Source organism: Ambystoma mexicanum, chromosome 9, assembly GCF_040938575.1.
Source record: "Ambystoma mexicanum isolate Mex_15411 chromosome 9, UKY_AmexF1_1, whole genome shotgun sequence".
Classification (NCBI taxonomy): Eukaryota; Metazoa; Chordata; class Amphibia; order Caudata; family Ambystomatidae; genus Ambystoma; species Ambystoma mexicanum.
In genome coordinates, this window is record NC_090931.1 from 1,062,164,211 (window position 1) to 1,062,181,825 (window position 17,615).

The 17,615-nt window shown below is 45.7% G+C and overlaps 1 protein-coding gene across 2 annotated transcripts in view; it reads left to right on the top strand.

Annotated features, from left to right (window-relative positions):
• Positions 1 to 17,615, top strand: part of PLA2R1 (phospholipase A2 receptor 1) — a 1,951,179-nt gene that overhangs the window by 1,199,801 nt on the left and 733,763 nt on the right. For both annotated transcript variants that reach the window (XM_069616352.1, XM_069616351.1), the window contains one exon: positions 10,715 to 10,872. In XM_069616352.1, coding sequence (XP_069472453.1) covers positions 10,715 to 10,872 — 158 coding nt within the window. The remainder of the gene's footprint in view (positions 1 to 10,714; positions 10,873 to 17,615) is intronic.

Here is a 17,615-nt window from a genome sequence, read left to right on the forward strand (position 1 = left end):
AAGAAAAACTGGCAAACAGAAATGGATGAAAACACATTGCGTTTTTATCTAAATGAAGAAAAATGCAAACCAAATATTACTCCATAGTTAAATCAAGAAAAACAAATTTCAACAATGTCAGAAATACCCATGGGAGAAGGGCAGCCATGGATCGCTATCCATGTGAATGGGCATTGCAAAATGTTTTAAGGAACTTTGACGCTTGAACATGGAAGGAGTTCCATTAGTGATAAGGTACTCCAGCAAATGCTTGACATGGAAGAGATCCCAAAGTTCAGAATAAAGAAGCAACACATTCTTTGGCCTAGATGACCCCGTGTTGGGACAAAGAATTGTAGGAAGATGCATATTAAAGATTACAATTGGCCCTAAGAGTATCTCAATGGACACAAAATAAATTCTATTTGGGAAATGACATCATGCACAGGATGTATATGTAACAAAAGGTTTGGTCCAGGTTAGGTGGAGCTACATCTGAATTTGAAGACAAAAGACAGGTTTACCATTGTGCACAGATAACACCACATGCAGTTGATTGCAGATGAAAAAGGATGTTACTATTCCCGCATTCACCAGACAATTTACAGCAACATTAAAATACAGAAAGGGACTACAGATAAAGGGTTCTGATGCATTTGCATGCCTAAATGAATCCATAAGGCAGCAAGGGTTAGAATTCGAATATACACCACTAATAGAGATTGGGGTTGGGTCTATTCAAATCCTTGTCGACAATAAAGGGTGTCAAGAAATTCATTTGGAAGAGAATTCAGCAATAGGAATGGCAATACAGAAATCTTATTACAGTGCCGATTTCTGTAACCCAGTGGTTGGGAACATTCCTGAAAGCTACGTGACTGCACAGGGTGAGTTGCCAGAATCAGTGGAGTCTAAACCCAAAGGAATTTTTAAAGTTCAGTCTTATGAGCCAAGTGAAATAGTGTGCTGACATCAAGATAGGTGTATTCTATTCGAATTAAGTGAATCTAAAAGAGAAAAGCAGCATATTGAGATGGAGGTCAATGTTCAAACATATTTAGGTGTAGCGACCCTCCAAGGAGACACTGCCACACGATTAGAGGAAAGTACTGAGGTTCCTCCTTTGGAGGACTTCCCAGAGTTTTCTAAAATGGTAGAAGAGCAAATTCAAGCTGCAGATGCTTGCACAAGTGAAGAAGATAAAGACCAATTGAGAAAAGTATTTATGGAATTCAAACAGGTTTTTGCCAAAGATGTCTATGACTGTGGGTTAACCGATTTGCGTGTTGCCACACTACCAGAGGGACATGGTAGGGAACCAGTATTTGTGCAACAATATATGTTAACCCTGGCGTGTTTGGAATCACTAGCTGAAATAATCAAAAATGTAGAATTTAGAGGAATCATTAGGCCTATTCATAGCACATCAAATACCCCTATATTAGGTGTGCTAAAACCTAATGACCAATGGCGCTTGTGGGCAGATCTACGAGAATTAAACAAAAAGGTACCTGTTTCAAGGTGGCCCATTCCATTTATTGATCAGGGTCTAACACAGGTTCACGGGTCAAAGGTGTTTACCACATTAGACCTTACAGCTGGATACTGGGGCGTGCCACTAGCTGAAGATATTCAAACATTCTTTGCATTTCTTTTGACAAATCACAATATGCATTGTCTGGGACCTCTTTTGGGTATATCAATAGTGGGAGTGAGTTTGGGATATTCCTGAGTAAGGCACTTCCGGTTGCAGCCGAAAGAAGAACAATAGTTTATGTGGAAGATGTGCTAATCAAAAATAAAGATCTGAAAAGCCACTTTAATGAGATTAGACATGTGCTCAGTCAACTACTGAAGGCTGGGACAAAAGTATCTCTACAGAAAGCACAGTGGTGCAGAAAAAGGGGAAACTAGGTCAGGAAGTGACAGAGCCTGGGTTAAACCCACAAAAGATAAAAGTGGAAGCGATTCCTAAACTAAAATATACCACTAACTTGAAAGATTTGAAGAGCTTGCGAGTAATGACAAGTTACAACCGAAAATGTATTGAAAATAATGCGGAGATTACACAACCTTTGACGAAATTACTGAAGCAGGGTTTACCCTGGAAATGGGAAAGGGAACAAAGCGAGGCAGTGACCATGCTAAAAGGGTGTCTAGTGAAAGCACCATGTTTGTCATATCCATTAAAAAACAGGATTTCTTTATAGAAATAGGATTCACAGATCGATGCAGGTCAGCAATGTTATATCAAAAACACGACACAAGTAATATAACCATTGCATATGCTAGCAAAGCCTTGTCACAGGTAGAGACCAAATCTAGTGAATGTGAAGAAGCACTTCTGACCACTGTCTGGGCATTACAACATTTCAGTCCTATAATTCAAGGGGAGCGGGTGATTGTAGAAACAAATCACTAGCCTCTGCGATTTTTGCAAAGTAAGAGAATCAGATCAGGGAATTTGGCCCAGTCAAGAATAACTTCCTGGACATTAGCACTTCAGGAATTCCCAGTAGAAGTGGCATATGGACACAATCAAAAGAGCCCAGTTGCTCAAGGGCTAGCAGAGTTGCATGATTGTGCAGCTGTCTGTGCGCATGATGACACAGAGCTAGAGGCAAGTTTGAATGAATTTGAGCAAACCCCACACACAGCTTTCAACGAAGAAACATACAAGGATTTACCAACTTTATATGTAGATGGATGTGCATACCATGTAGGAAATGATACAGAAAAAGAACTCATAGCAGGAACAGGAAATTTGTGGGTTAAATGTGACAACATTCCAAGAGTGAGCATGAGGATAGGCCCCAAAAGCAGTCAACTGGCAGAATTGCCCGCTATTTATAAGGCAATATCTACAGCAGTAGAAAATAGGCTAAAAGAAGTAGTTTTAGTCACTGATTCTGATTATGCGTGAAATATTTTTGTGGAGTATTTACCTGGCTGCAAGCTGAAAAGGACGCTCACATATAACAAGAAGTCACTTAAACATGACAAGATGATTCAAATCATAGACAAACTTGTGTCAGAATATGACCTAATAATCCATTGGAGAAAAATATGTGGTGATTTGAAAACACCAGGTGAGGATAAGGAAGGAAATGATGAGGCCGATAATTTAGCCAAAATTGGAGCTGTAATGGGGGAGTTATTTTCTATTGAACACCTGCTTGGTGAAATCCAGGTAGATGCGATAACACACTCCAAAACTCTGAAAACATTGAACAGCCTGTGGCGCAATGGAGTTTTGATACCCCAGATCAAGACTTGATTAAGGCACAAAAGAAAGATCTTATTCTAGGCCCATTCTACAACCATTTACTAAATGCATTACAAAATCCTCTGACTGAATAGGACTGCAAAGCGAAAGATGAATTGAGAGTGCTATTAAAAAACAAAAAGTGAATTAGGTTACAAGATGGACTGATGATTAGATAATCCGTGACAGGCAAATCCAATGGTAAGTGCCTTTATCATTTCGGGGATTGATGTTAGATCATGCCCACAATGTCATAACTGCAGTACACAGAGGGTCATGGAAGACTTTGGACATTTTAAACGTTTGCTCCTATTGGCCACACTTGTCTCAAGATGTTGAGCTCTATACCAGCGGGTGTTTAGTGTGTGCACAGTTTCAGCCTGTGTCACCAGCTAATCGAGCACATTAATGAAAAGGGATTTGACACTCCCATGGTCTGATTTACAAATCGACTATGTAGGGCCTGTGAGGAGATCAGCAAGGGGAAACAGGTACATGTGGACAGTCATTTGTCTAATGTCTAAATGGGTGGTGTCTAAAACACAGGTAACCCCAAGTCTTTCGGCACAGCAGATTTGCAGGTATTTTGCTCATGTGGACAACCTACAGATTTGGGCCTAGCTTGTCGAAGCGACCAAGGAAAACGGAGAACCCCATGCATTTCAGAAAAGAAGACACCCGTGGGAATCCACATATGTCGGCCTTGCACGAATCTCCCCAGAATGTATACCCACAAGCCCCGGCAAAGAACCACATGGGAGACGGGTACCCAAGGCCAGGAACATTACCCTGGCTTTGCTGGAGCTCTGGCTAGCCTACGTTACAGCTTCTTCCTCCAGGAAAGGATGGGGAATGTCCCGGGCCTCCCTGGAACCAACACTGGGCATGGGGACGTTCAACCCACTTGGGAGTCAGCCACCCAAGGCCAGAGATATCACCCCCTACCACCCTGCAGCTTTGGCTGGGTTGCATTACAGCTTCTCCCCTCTTTGAAAGGACGGGGACCCTGCCGAGGCTCCCTGCGACTGCTGCTGCACTTGGGGATGGTCAACCCACAATGGAGACGGGTGCCCAAGGCCAGGTACGTGATCTCCAACCATGCTGGTATTGTGGCTCACCTGCGTTACAGCTTCTCCCTCTGGGAAAGGACAGAGAATGTCCCAGGCATCTTGGGGGCGTTCAACCCACACTGGGAGTCAGCCACCCAAGGCCAGGGATAGGCCAGAATACCAGGATGGTTGGGATCAAGTACCTGGCCTTGGGCACCCATCTCCCATGTGGGTTGACCATCCACAAGTGCAGCGGCAGTCCCAGGGAGCCCCGGCAGGATCCCCATTCCTCCCCAGATGTGACATCTGTAATGTAGCACAGGCAGAGATGCAGACAGTCAACCCAGATGGGAGACATCTCCTTGTAGGGAAACACCAATGTTCTGCTGGCATGGGGGGCAATTTGTGGCCTGCCCTTGCAATTGTGTCCCCGACCACCAAAATATCTCCCCAGACGGCCCACTCCTGCCCAAACCACCAACAATCCAGCCTCAGTCTCACCCACCCCAGTCTCACTGACAGTGGGCCGTACCCATAGAATAAAAAACAGTACTCACATAACATTGCAGCTGCTCACGTAGAAAAAGCTGTAAACGAAACAAAAAACATTTATTACCTACAGTCACCCGAACAAAAACAAATCATCACTACTCTTCGATCGAGGCCCCCCTTTCAAGCCATCCCTGGTGGTCTACTGAACCTCACCCTCCCCCCGTAAAAACACATTTGCCCCTGCCTAGGTGCAGAAATCTGCCCCCAGGGAGGGCTACATGAAGTTCCCCTATCAAGTTAGGTTGGGAGGGAGGGCCACCACCCCCCCTTTCCATTACAAAATTCCCTGGTGCTTTAGGGTGCCTCTCAACCTCCCTAAAATACAACCTAACCTTTTTGATTTTTGTTTACTCAACTTCCTATGGGGCAGATGGGCACATTAGTGTGCCCATCTGCCCCTAGGGTGCTCTAAAGCTACTGCCCCATCCATTGGGGGGCCTGTCCCATGTTTTGACGTGGCCCTCTCCCCCCACCCCAAATCGATGGGGGCCATGTCATGCAGCCCTCCCTGGGGTCAGATGCCCCTTCCTAGGAGCAAATACCTGCCCCCAGGGAGGGCTGCAGGAGGTGGTCCCCACTCCATTTTGGGTGGGGGGGGCCACCCCCCTTTACATTACAAAATTCCCCAGTGGTTTAGGGTGCCCCTCAGACCCCCCTAAAATGCAGCCTACAATTTTCAATTTTTTCTTTTTTTACCCAACTTCCCTTGGCGCAGATGGGCACATTAGAGTGCCAATCCGCCCCCTAGGTGCCCAAAACCTACTGCCCCATCCACTGGGGGGCCTGTCCCATGTTTCGTGGTTTCCCTCTCCCCTCCACCCCAAATGGATGGGGGGTACCTCATGCAGTCCTCCCTGGGGCTCCTAGGAAGGGCTCCATGAGGTGCCCCCCTCCATTTGGGGTAGGGGGGAGTGGGCCACCACAAAATGTGGGAAACCTCTCTTGATCTCCGGCTTGCAATACAGCTGGAGATTGAAGAAGAGGGAGAAGGGATCGCTCAAAACAGAGTGTCCAAAAGGACAAGCTATCTCGTCCTTGGAAACTCGGAGGGAATTCCAAGGACGAGATACCTCGTCCTTGGCACTAAAGTGGTTAAATAACTACATGGGATGCGGGTGGGATTTTTGTTGGTGGGAAAGGTCCCAAGAGTGCTTACGCAATCTTCTAAGGAGGGGGGCCTAGGTCTTCGAGATTTTTAGCATTATTATTGGCCAGTACATGCCCACTTCCTGTCTTTTTGTTACAACGTGAACCACAGTAGGCCACACGTCCAAGTTGAGAGGGCGATAGTAGCACCATACCTGCTGAGGGCTTAGATTTTGGGGAATGTGGACCAGAGGAGGAAAGGTACAGGGGTAGTGGCCAGCATGTGTATGGCTTGGCGGAAGATGGCAGACAAAGTGGGGCCGGCAATGCTATACTCGCTGACATTCCTGGCATAGTCAGCGTCTCAGGATTACTGAGGAGCGAGTGTATGGGGTCCTAATGGATAAACTGGGGATAACGAAAATAGGGGTTTGGTACATAGACAACACCTTTCTAAGTCTCAATGAATTTAAACGGTAGTGGGAAACCACTTCCCTGGATATTTTCCTATACTTTAGGATCAGGAATAAGTTCTGTGCCTTTTTCCCTTTCCCGCGGCAACTCCCATCTTCCCCCTATTACACAAGGTGGTGGAGGCTCAGGAAGGGGGAATTGATCTCCCAGATCTATGAGAAGATGAGAGCACCCATATTACGGATAGGAGATAAGGCAAAGCAAAGGGGGGCGAGAACACTGGGGACAGAGATTGAGGATGAGGCATGGAAATATATTAAGGCCCAAACCCGGCCGGTATCGCGCAATGCACGATATAGACAAATATATTTTTACTTTATACACCAGACCTATTATACTCCGTTGAAATTACATCAGTATTATGGGGAAGTGTCTTGGGAGTGTTCCCGTTGTGCAACAGCAGAAGCCGATTTTGTACACCATGCGTGGAGATGTCCCCCTATGATGCAATTCTGGGGCGGGGGAGTGTTTGAGATTCTATCCGCAGCATTTAAAGAGGTGGTGATGATGGACCCGGTGGTGGTGCTACTGGGCCATAGTACGGGCCTGGCCCGGCCATACCGGCGCTTGGCAGGCCTTCTATTTGTGCTGGCCCAGAGGAGGATAGCAATGTCTTGGTGGAAGGGCCCCGGGCCACAGAGGGCGTAGTGGCTGGAGGACATTGCCTACTGTTATGATGTAGAGGCAGTCTATATTCGGACACTGCCACTACATGCTCACCCTCCAGGCGTGTGGAATCCTTATGTACAGTTTTTACTGGCTGAGGGGGAGACACAGAGCGCTCCGGACAACGATGTTGGGACATGAAGGCAAGTGTTTGGGGGTCTCTCCTGATTTTGTTCCCTTTCTGGGGGGGTGCTGGTTCGGGGTAAGGTACTGTGCGGGACTCGTACATGCTAGAGGGAGCCTCACTGGATTCTTGTGGGAATGATGGTCAAGTATATTTTAAAAAAGACACTGCAAGTGAAGGTCCTGTAACTTTGTGATGATGACACTCTGAAGGAGTTGGTTATGTTGATGTTGGTATGTGTTGCTGAAAATCCAATAAATAAATAAACATAAAAACTCAGCAAGTCTACCAATCCCTCAGCTATCAAAGCAAAAAACATGGGCCAAAGTGGCCAGCAGGGAGTGTATTCTCTATCATAAATGTAGTAAACGGTTGGGAATTTAGCAACTTATTACATTACATTCAGCACCTTGATGCCTGAGGGTTGTGTGCACTTAATAAATGTAAAAATACATAAATACAAAAATGATGATAATAATATTTATGCAAATGAGGATGGAAAGTGTGCTGTTTACTAGATGATTAACGTTTTGTCAGATGAAAGGCCAATTGACGCAAAGAATAGACATCATGGGCCTCATTACGCGTCCGGCGGTAACCGCGGTGGTAAAACGGCCTGGTTACCGCTGGACTCGTATTACCATTCCGCCTCCGTGACTCCCGGAAATACCAGGGCATTATGACCCCGGTGTCCTGGGAATCCCGGAGGCGGAATGGTGTAAATCCCCATTCCCATTGAGTCCCATAGGACTCAATGGGAATGGGGAAGTGGAAACACCAGCACCATCTTGTGATGGTGCTGGTGTTTCCACGTCCGCCTGCAGGTGGGAGGTGTTCAACCCGCCAGGTCAGACCTTACGGGAAGATCACCTCCTGCCTGCAGGACTCGGGATCGGGCGGTCCGGAATTAACAGTGGCGGCGGGTTTACCGCCACTGTTAATTCCGGACTGCCCGACCTGTGATGAGGCTCCATATGTGTTAATTGTAATTAAATTGATAGTTAACATAAATATGTACTGTGTATATTCAATTATAAAGTGGGTACTGAAATATATTTTTGCATTCTCGATTTTACATAGTTATATTATACCGATGTGCCCCTTTGACGGGTACAGTCTATCGGTCGAAGGCTTCTTCATCCATAATTGGACAATAATCATCAACAACACATCTGTGATAACCATTATCTGGGACGATCGCCAGACACCAATCTGTCCTTTCGCGGTTGCAACAATAAGGAGCAACATAGCAGCTTATAGGTTCTGAAAACGTGAAAGTGTTGCAACGATATGTGCATCGATCAAAAATCGGCAATGGAAGATAATACATTTCTGTGAAGAATGCAACAACTGGGATTAATCGATAGGTGAACGGAATCTGCATTATAAGATCACTGTTCACAGTTAAACAAAAAATGAGAACCATGCAATGTTCGCTAACTATAACCTCTATTGGAAAAAATTACTTATATTTTCATGGACTTAATTAACTATTTTTAGCGTTATGTCCAATTGAACAGTAATTGCTACTCTCCCGACTGTTGCTGTTTTATTCAAAATAAACAGTTTTGATAATTTTTGTGAAAAGAAACAAAAGTTTTGTGTTTGTTGTGTATGTTTCTGTTCCTGGTTCTGTGTTAGATACCGTTATGACGTAGGTAATGACAGAGTACGTTTGGGTATGCTGCCCACTAATGTCATTAAAATAGGTGGAGCTCATTGTGAGCGTCTAGTGATGTCAGCGTAAGGGTAGGGTGATCTAAATTAGTACCGCAAGGGCACTTGAATTTAGCGCGATGGATCAATGGATAAGATTAGTACAAGATGCCGGTACCCAACCCATCGTTTTCGCATGTGTTAAAGTGCGAAAAAAAACTCAGGTAAGTTGCATTGGACATTTTTTTATGAACAATAGATGTATGCTCAGAAATACATGCCCGATCGATTGGGCCAATACGTTTTTGACCGAACTACCCCTTTAACAAGTGAACCCTCTTCCTCCTTTTATGAAAATTACAAGAGCTTACATTTCTTGGCTTGATGCTTTTGGATGTTTCTTTCTACTGCCAATGTTTAATGGAAGCATTGTCCAAAGTTTAGGTTCATTGAGCAATGGACCAATAATTCTCTGAAACAATGAGTCTTGTCCATTGAAGCAGCCTTTTTAAATTACAAAAATTGCATCTACCACAAGGTGACCTGATATTTAAGTTATCACCCTGCGTCAGTTGCAGACAGGGCCAGTAGCAGCTCACTAGCCGGAGGCTTGGCAGGCTCAAGCGCCTTTGGCGAGGGCTTAGGACAATTATCGGTACTGTGCAACCCTTGACAAGGGGGTGATAGCGATTCACACTCCTGGGCTCCACCTGGGGTGTGAATAGTTTTAATGCTTTTAGATTTTTTTTTATGGCTCATGAGTTTGTGCAAACTGCACAAGCCTGATCGGCCATCAAAACAAAAGAAAAACCACGATGTTCACTGCGATTGTAAATAGAAAAGGTCCAAGTCCCTTTAGATTTTCTATGGTGGTAGTCTGGAATAGACACAGAAAGGGGGCCAGAGTGGGAAGACCCGCGGCAGCAGGTAAGCCGGTGAAAAGAAAGATATGGAGGTCAGGGGGTGGGTAGGGTTGGCAGGCAGGGGCCTGGGGCCAAGGTGCTGGGGCGCCACAACAAAAAAGAGTGGCACACAGGGAACACGGGCAAGACACTGGCAATTTACGCCCACATTTTCAGGCACCTGATTGGCTGTGCGCCTTTCCCCGGGTGCATATAGGACTTTCAAGAGGGCCGTTGCAAGAATTTGTTGCCCAATGCTAAGTGCCATTTTGGTGTGACAATGCCTTAAGATAGGGCCTGATTTTAGGATTTTAGGGCAATATGAAGCTGCCATTAGTGGCATTATGTTCTCTGCAGAAAACTGAAATAATAAAATACATACATTGTGCACCTTTTCTGGTGGTGCCTTAGGCAGCCAGCAAGAATTGTCTCACTGTGGCAAAAGTCCTTACTTAACTTGCATCTGATTCGATGTTTCACCTGTCTGAATGTAATTACACCAGCACTTTGCCTTCACTTGCTCCAGTACCAGTGGAATTTCACAATTGGACCCAATTGATCTTTAACACATTGGCACTTCATTAGTACCCACTCCCTAAAAATGCCTCGCAATTCACGTTCGGACAATACACCCTGGGAACCTCAGCGATGCTGAGACACTTTAGTTTGGGTATACCAAATCCCATGTGTTTCCTGAAACTATGTAAGAATGACCATTTTTACATTGCTTAACTGCTCAAACTCTCTTAACAGATTTACTTTTTCTGGCACTATAAGAATGTATTTGTGAACAGCTGAACTGTTTCCTTTGGTGTTTTCTATACAAATATCTCTGCAAGAAATTAAGTCAATAGACTAATGCTAAACTTGCTTAGTATTTTACAGAAGAACAGATAAGATACAGTGAACACTAGATGGCTGAGGGTGGATGTTTTAACACAATGTTTATTTTGTGTTGCAGATGCACCGTGGACTTTCTTTCAAGGAGCTGAATATTTATTTTTTGAAGCTGCCGGAGACTTCCATGGCTTTAGGTTTGCCTGCGGGTGGCTAGGTGGCAGGCTCTTGGCAATACATTCTCCTAATGAGCAGAAATTCATTGCATCTAGACTAAAGAAGGTAAGCCGATATATCCTTGCGCAAGTGTGAAGATTAATTGGTTGTAAAAGTGTTTTTCATGTAAAGGCTCATCTAAGACATAGGTTCACAGAAAATGAAATAGTTGGAAGACCAATTTTGATTGAAAGAACACATTTTATGCAGATGATGGGACCACTCCAGAGTCCAGCACATGAATTTGCCACAATCCCCACATTTAGTTTTTTGTACTTTAAGTAGTCCCCCTGAGTAGAGGGTGAACATACAGCCACCCGTTGCCAAAATCCCTTGTTTTGCCCATCTCAGTTTGACACAATCTTTGCTCAACAAACTGTTGGTGAGTATGGTCTTATTGTCCTCTTACCTTGGGGGACGCTGCTGTAGTTGCTCTGGCTGAGGGTTAGGGGACATGATGCCATGCATGAGCAGGAATGCCCAGGTAAGTCAGTGTTTCACTGCCACAAACAGAAATTCTGGAGCTGTAGTCTGAGAGTTCATGGGGCGAATTAGACAGATGCCTTGAAGGAGCTGTTACTTCACCATGACTTTAATATTACATTATGAATGCACATGATACCTTTTTTGTAATAACATCTGTTGCAGAAAGGATTTTCAAAATGATTGCAGTAGTTGAATATGCATTAAATTAATATTTATTACTTTTTTGAAAAATGTAATTGTTAAAAAAGTTGGAGAAGAAGTTGTATAATAGAATGTATCCTTAGCCATATAGGTGCTTCTGTATGATGATTTGGCATAATGTCCCTTGCATGATTTGGGACTCATGAATTCATAAATAATATTTGCAAGTGGCCATCTGCCAGCCTACTTGGTCTTCTGGCCACTCAGGAGAATCCTGTGGATCCCTACTGAAGCATGTCTAAAGTCTCCTCCCAGGGGGCCAGGAGAGGCCAGACGCTTCTGTTAGGCAGAAACCTGCGCAGTTCCCTTGGGGACCACTGCAAAAGATTTAAGGTGAGCGCTTAACATAAGATGGCACTCTAATAAGTTATTAAAAAGGGAGGGAAAAAGGCAGAGTTATGTAAGCACACAAAATTCAATACTTTTAGAAGAACCACAGTAAGGCAGGGTAGGCAGAGTTATACTGGAGAGCAAGGAAGTCCTCTGAACCACCATCCAGACTTTGGTTTGCTAACAACCTTTCTATTAGTTCCATTTTCTTGCCTTTAGTCAGGATATTCTTATGCTTACAGAGAACTCTTAAACAATCAGCAATTTTTGTAGCAAGGGACTCTTGACTATAACTTTCCATAGTTGACATGTTTTAGAAAATACTTCTTTTTAGTGCTAAGCTTTGTGGTTAGTTGCACTAAGGTATCTATAAGCACACTAAAATGTATACTCAATACAGATCCCACCGCTGTACACCAGTGTTAGGCAGAAACCTGTGCAGTTCCCTTGGGAACGACTGCAAAAGATTTAAGACTACAGGTGTTTGGCAGTAAATCCACTTGGTAGCAGTCTGTACCACACGGATTCACTTGGTAGCTGTGGCTGAGCAGTCAGACTTCCCTCAAGAAGAGTTAAGCAGTATGTAGAGTATACACAATAGGTACAGAGATACAGTAGCACAAGCAAACACTGACCAGAGCTTTGGTGTAAAAGTATATAATTATTTATTTAAAGACACATTTGTAAATTACACTAGCAACAAAGAGTTAAGTACATTCAGCACACAGTCACTATCATATATATACAACCCTAATTACTTATTAGACAAGTCTTAATGAGAAACACCACTTATTTTCAGAAGAGGTGAGCGCTTAATATAAAATGGCACTCTAATAAGTTATTAAAAAGGGAGGGAAAAAGGCAGAGTTATGGAAGCACACACAATTCAATACTTTTAGAAGAACCACAGTAAGGCAGGGTAGGCAGAGTTCTACTGGAGAGCAAGGATGTCAATTGCAAGGCCCACTCTTGGAGAGAGCAAGCAGAAGGGGTCCAGGTTCACTGTCACGCCCTCACACACCCCATCTCCCACTTCCCCCCTCACACTTGTCTCTCCCATCAGGCGCTTCTCGCCGTCGTGTTCTCCATTCACACCAGCAGGGAAGCACGGCAGGCGGGATACCATGTTGGGCGGACCCGCCTCTTTTCGCCCATTTCCGCGTTGGCGGTTGCCATGGCGCCTCCTGCACAGCCGGCGACGCCAGGATACCAGGAAGTATCGGCAGCCCCAATCGCTGGCCGCGTTGCGCTCCACGTAACGTGTGCGAGCAGTCACATGATGTGTCACGTGACACCGCTCGCCGCTTCAAAAGAAGCCGGCAAACAAGACACTTTGCTTCACAGCTACTTCTACGGAGGACTGCCAGGCATTACCTTTTGCTTCTTGTTACTCTCCTTGCCTCGACCTTGGAACGCTTCATTTGGACCCTTGGACTCTGGCGTGCTCTCTGATCTCCCGGACACCTGACACCTGTTTGTACTCTGGACTTGCTTTTGGATTACCCTTCTGTTTCTGCAAACCTCGGATTGCTTCAAGTTTCGCCACGGATCAAGTTCTTGCTCCACCAGGTGTTTTCAGGAGTGCCAAGTACATCATCTCAGCCTGCTGTGGGTTCCCCTGCTGTCTCCGTAGGTTTCTTACCTATACTCCACCCCTTTTAGGTAAGTTGGTGTCACTGCATATTGTTTGCTCCCTCTGCCAATTGCCTTTTGGGCGTTTCCTTGATTATAACCCTTTGCCTTACAGCACTCAGGGGTCCTTCCGGCGTTCCCGGGTACCAGGCTGACGACGACACTCCCACCTGTGGCCTCAAAGATTGCTAGGGCAGTATTTTACATTCTGCTCGAGCGGTACTTGGGGACGGAGGCATTACATAACTGCACGACCATCAAGTTGGACCCATCAAGTTAGAACATTCACACAGTGGGGTTATGCCCAAAGAGTCTTGTAGATAGTTCGCACACAAAGAATGAAATTAAAGTCAGAAAAAGTTAGCTAGGTTGTCCCAGGCCAGCCCAGGTTAGAAAGTCGAGGCTTTACTGTCACCCCGAACGATCTGTCGCAAGGGAAGCCAGGCGGGACACAGTACCTTAAGTGTGAAGGAAGCTCCAGCGGGGGCAGTTGTTCCTCGCAGCGGGTGCAAGTTGGTGTTTCGTCCAGTGGAAGAGGAGGTCTCGCCTTGGAGGAAAGATGAAGGTCGTTGAACTGCAAGGGAAGAAACCAACCGCGTGAGTTCTTTGGTTAAAAGATACTACCCTTCTCTTTGCGGTAGTGGTAAGCCGTGTTACTCCGGTTGCCGGGATGCTTGGCCTAGGCAAGGCGGCCACGAGATGCTCCAGGAAGGTGAAAAGAAGGCAAAACTTGTTATCCCCACCAGTCAAAGGAAGAAGACTCTCCGGACTGGAGATCTCCTCGGTCGTCGGAAAAAGTGGTGAGACGGTTCCGCAGGACTCCACCGGTGGTGTCGCCATTGCAGGTCAGCTCAGCTTCTCCCTCTTCAAATTCTTAGGTCCTGTGGTGACTTCTGAAGTTCCAGTCCCCAAAGCCCTGCTTTTATGCAGCAAACCCCCATTCATTCAGCCTAGCTGTCAATCAAACATGCTAAGTGGTGAGCCGGCCGGTTCACCACTTGGGCCAATCACACAAGAGTGCGACTTGAGTTGCCCAGGGTGCCTAAACCCCCTCCTACACCCCCTGTGGTACCCAGACAGAGTGGCACCACTTTTGGAGGCTTCTGTGGAGAAGCCCACCAAAAAGTGGAAAAAAGGGCTCGACTTGGGTTGGAGTCACAGAAGAGAACACAAATGCCATTTTAGAATCGAGTTCTGGCAAAAAATACCAACCGGTGAATTAATATTAAATAAATAAACCAGCGGTATGTTCAAGGCTATAGGAATTAAATAATTAAAGTTGGTAGCCTCGAACAATGGGAAAATCCCATAGGGATATATTCGCGGTCGAATATAAAAAGTAGTATCCACTGCCACCAGCCAAAACTCGATCAGGGGGGACGGAGACGTGCCCCCTCGAACAACAGACCCCGGGGCAATCGAATTGCCCCGACCAGTACGTCCACAATATGACGTACTGGTTTCTGTTCATAATTTGGGACTAGCAAAGCCAATGGTGACTTTACATGCCCTGGGAGACAGTAGTCAGTCCCAGGGTATGGAGTCTATGTTGGGGGGTCGCTACGACACCCCCTGGGTTACGGCACGGAGGGTGCTGTGTAACCCACATCAAAAACACATGAGACCCTATGGAGTAAAAGACCCCCCAGCCCATAAAACACATGGAAAGACAAAGGAACACCTCAAATCATGTCTAAGAGTGGGAGTAAAAGAGTCTCACTCTTAGCAGGAGAAAAAAAATAAACCCCAACAATCCAGCAAAGCTGCTGGGGGACTCACTAGGTTTGGGAAATTAGCCTTTACAGAGAATTCTCCCTAACAGCTTCCTGATCCAAATCCTGGGGTTGGTGTACTGTGGGAGGATTACCTGGGTGGAGACAGAGCCCATGCTGGTGGGGAGATTTCACAGGATGGGACATGGTATTGCACTTTGGACAATAGTAAGATCATTCCCAAAGAGGTTATCGCATCTTGTCAGTTAGACGAAAAACAATCTAGGGTTAAGACTAAAGCAGCAAAACTAAAGTCTAGAAAAAAAGTATCTAAAGATGTTCACTTTTTAGAACCATTCTTTTGGACCCCTAAAATGTCATATCCTACACAATGTCAAAAGTATGTCAACAGGAACAACGAATCTATGACTTTCTCCATCTGTCTCTAAAAATGTTAAACATGTTTTCTCCTATTATAATAACATCAAGGGAGAGAAATCTTTCTTTAATTCTTTCTACAAAGAACTGCATGTCCCAGAATCACTCAGGTACTGTGAAGAAGAAGAGAGCTAAAGAGACATGCAGAAAAGCAGGTCAGGCAGGCAAGTCTAATAACTTTTGGCAGGGTCAGGCAATTCATTCTAAGGGCCTGTACCTAAAACCAATTAACCCACCCGAGGGGCATAAAAGGCTGCTGCAGGGCGTAGCAGTAGAAAGAAGCTGGAGTTGAAGCCGGAAGGTTGGCAGTAGCAGAATTAGAAGGAGCAGAGCATGAAGCTGGCAGTTCACAAGGAAGTGTGACCTCAGATTGGACGTCGGAGTAGAGGAAGGGCAGATCTTATCTGCACACTCTGAGTTTGTCCTGTGCTCACAAACCCTGTTTCACTGTGGCAGCACTGGAAGAGGCTGGAGAAAACAGGCAGTCTTTCCAGGTGCGCCTAATTGCTGTGAATGCAGAGCTGAAGTCGTGCATCCACCCAAGAATCCTGTGCAGAAGCAAGCAGAGGGAAACTGGAGAGTAGAGGTCTCTCTTTTGAGGAGGCCGGATCAGATACACCTGTGAAGCAGAGGGGTGTGGGTCACGAAAGTGCCTGTAGCAGTAGTAGTTGAAGAAACCAAGCCGGAAGCAGAGGCAGCCCGAAGTGGCAGTGATTGTGGAGTCAGGAAAGTGAAGCTCTGCACTCCAAATCAGCTAAAATACCTTGTCGGTAACAGTAGCCAGCTTTCTTAACACTTGCGTGCATAATTGAGCAAGATAAACTTGATCGTAGAAGTGGGAAGTCTTATTGTCAAGGGAAATGTAACACACAATGGAAATATCAAAGCCGAAAAATACCTGCGTGTTGTAAAAGCATCCTTTTTGTCCCATTGTTAAACACAACTCAATGCCAAGCGGAAGCGTGCCTCTCATTAATACTGAGAACGCTGCCGGTAAACCAAGAACTCTTAATGGACTCTCCCGAAGCATTACAACCCAGTTTTCACATATTAAGAAGACGCGCATGCAACATTGTGTGCCGAGTACCTTGGAGGCTAAGAAGCTAACCGAAACGTGGGAACGCGCAACTTTGAAGTGGCAGTTCAAAGTAAAACAAAATTGCATGAGGGGGCACTGCTGAGCCCCGACTAAAATGGTTGCTTGATTCTGGGCTCCGGCCCTGGAAAGATCATGAGTCCTAATTAGGTACTGTTTGAGCGCCGGTGAGAGAAAACGGAGATTCGGGCTGCAATGCGGACAGTGCGAACACCTGCACCCCACAGGCTCATCGGATGGAGGTGGCTGCTGTGGAAACTGAGTCCATGCCTCTGGGAGGCCTGAGAGGGTGCAGGGCATGGCTGAGTCTGTCTGCACTCGCCGTGCAACACAGGCGGGGTGCTGTGCTGCGGTCCGGGTCTCCCCTCTGCTATGGAGACCTGTATTTATCTTGAAGTGTTTGTCATAATATAAGGGAAAGTACTGCGAGCCAGCTGCTACCCATTCACAGTGGGGTAGTGCTATATTTCATCCTGGAGGCGAGGCGATGCACCTGCGAACTGTGTTGTGGTGCTACATGACTTGGTGTCCATATACAGCCATTAGGGGATGAATGTTGCATGCTGAGTGTGGTGGCGCCACGACTGTAGGCTGGAGTGGTAATATTGCAGTGGAAGGGACCACTGCATGTGAGTTTGTAACTTTCTACCAGTACTGTTAGCCAGCAGAGTTTGGGAATGACAAAGGGTGCAGGTAAGCATAAAGGGCCAATGGATACCTGCACCAGTTCACCATTGGGGACCCCGAGACCGGCACCAACTGCGAACAGTGCTGAAGGGCAAACACCAGCAATATCAACACCTATGGACCCTCTCTTGGCCGCTATGCAGAATTGCTTTGCTGCGGTCAACATGCGGTTGTATGATAGCTCCGCTAATATCACCTCCCTTCGCTCCAAATTGTAGAAAGAAAGT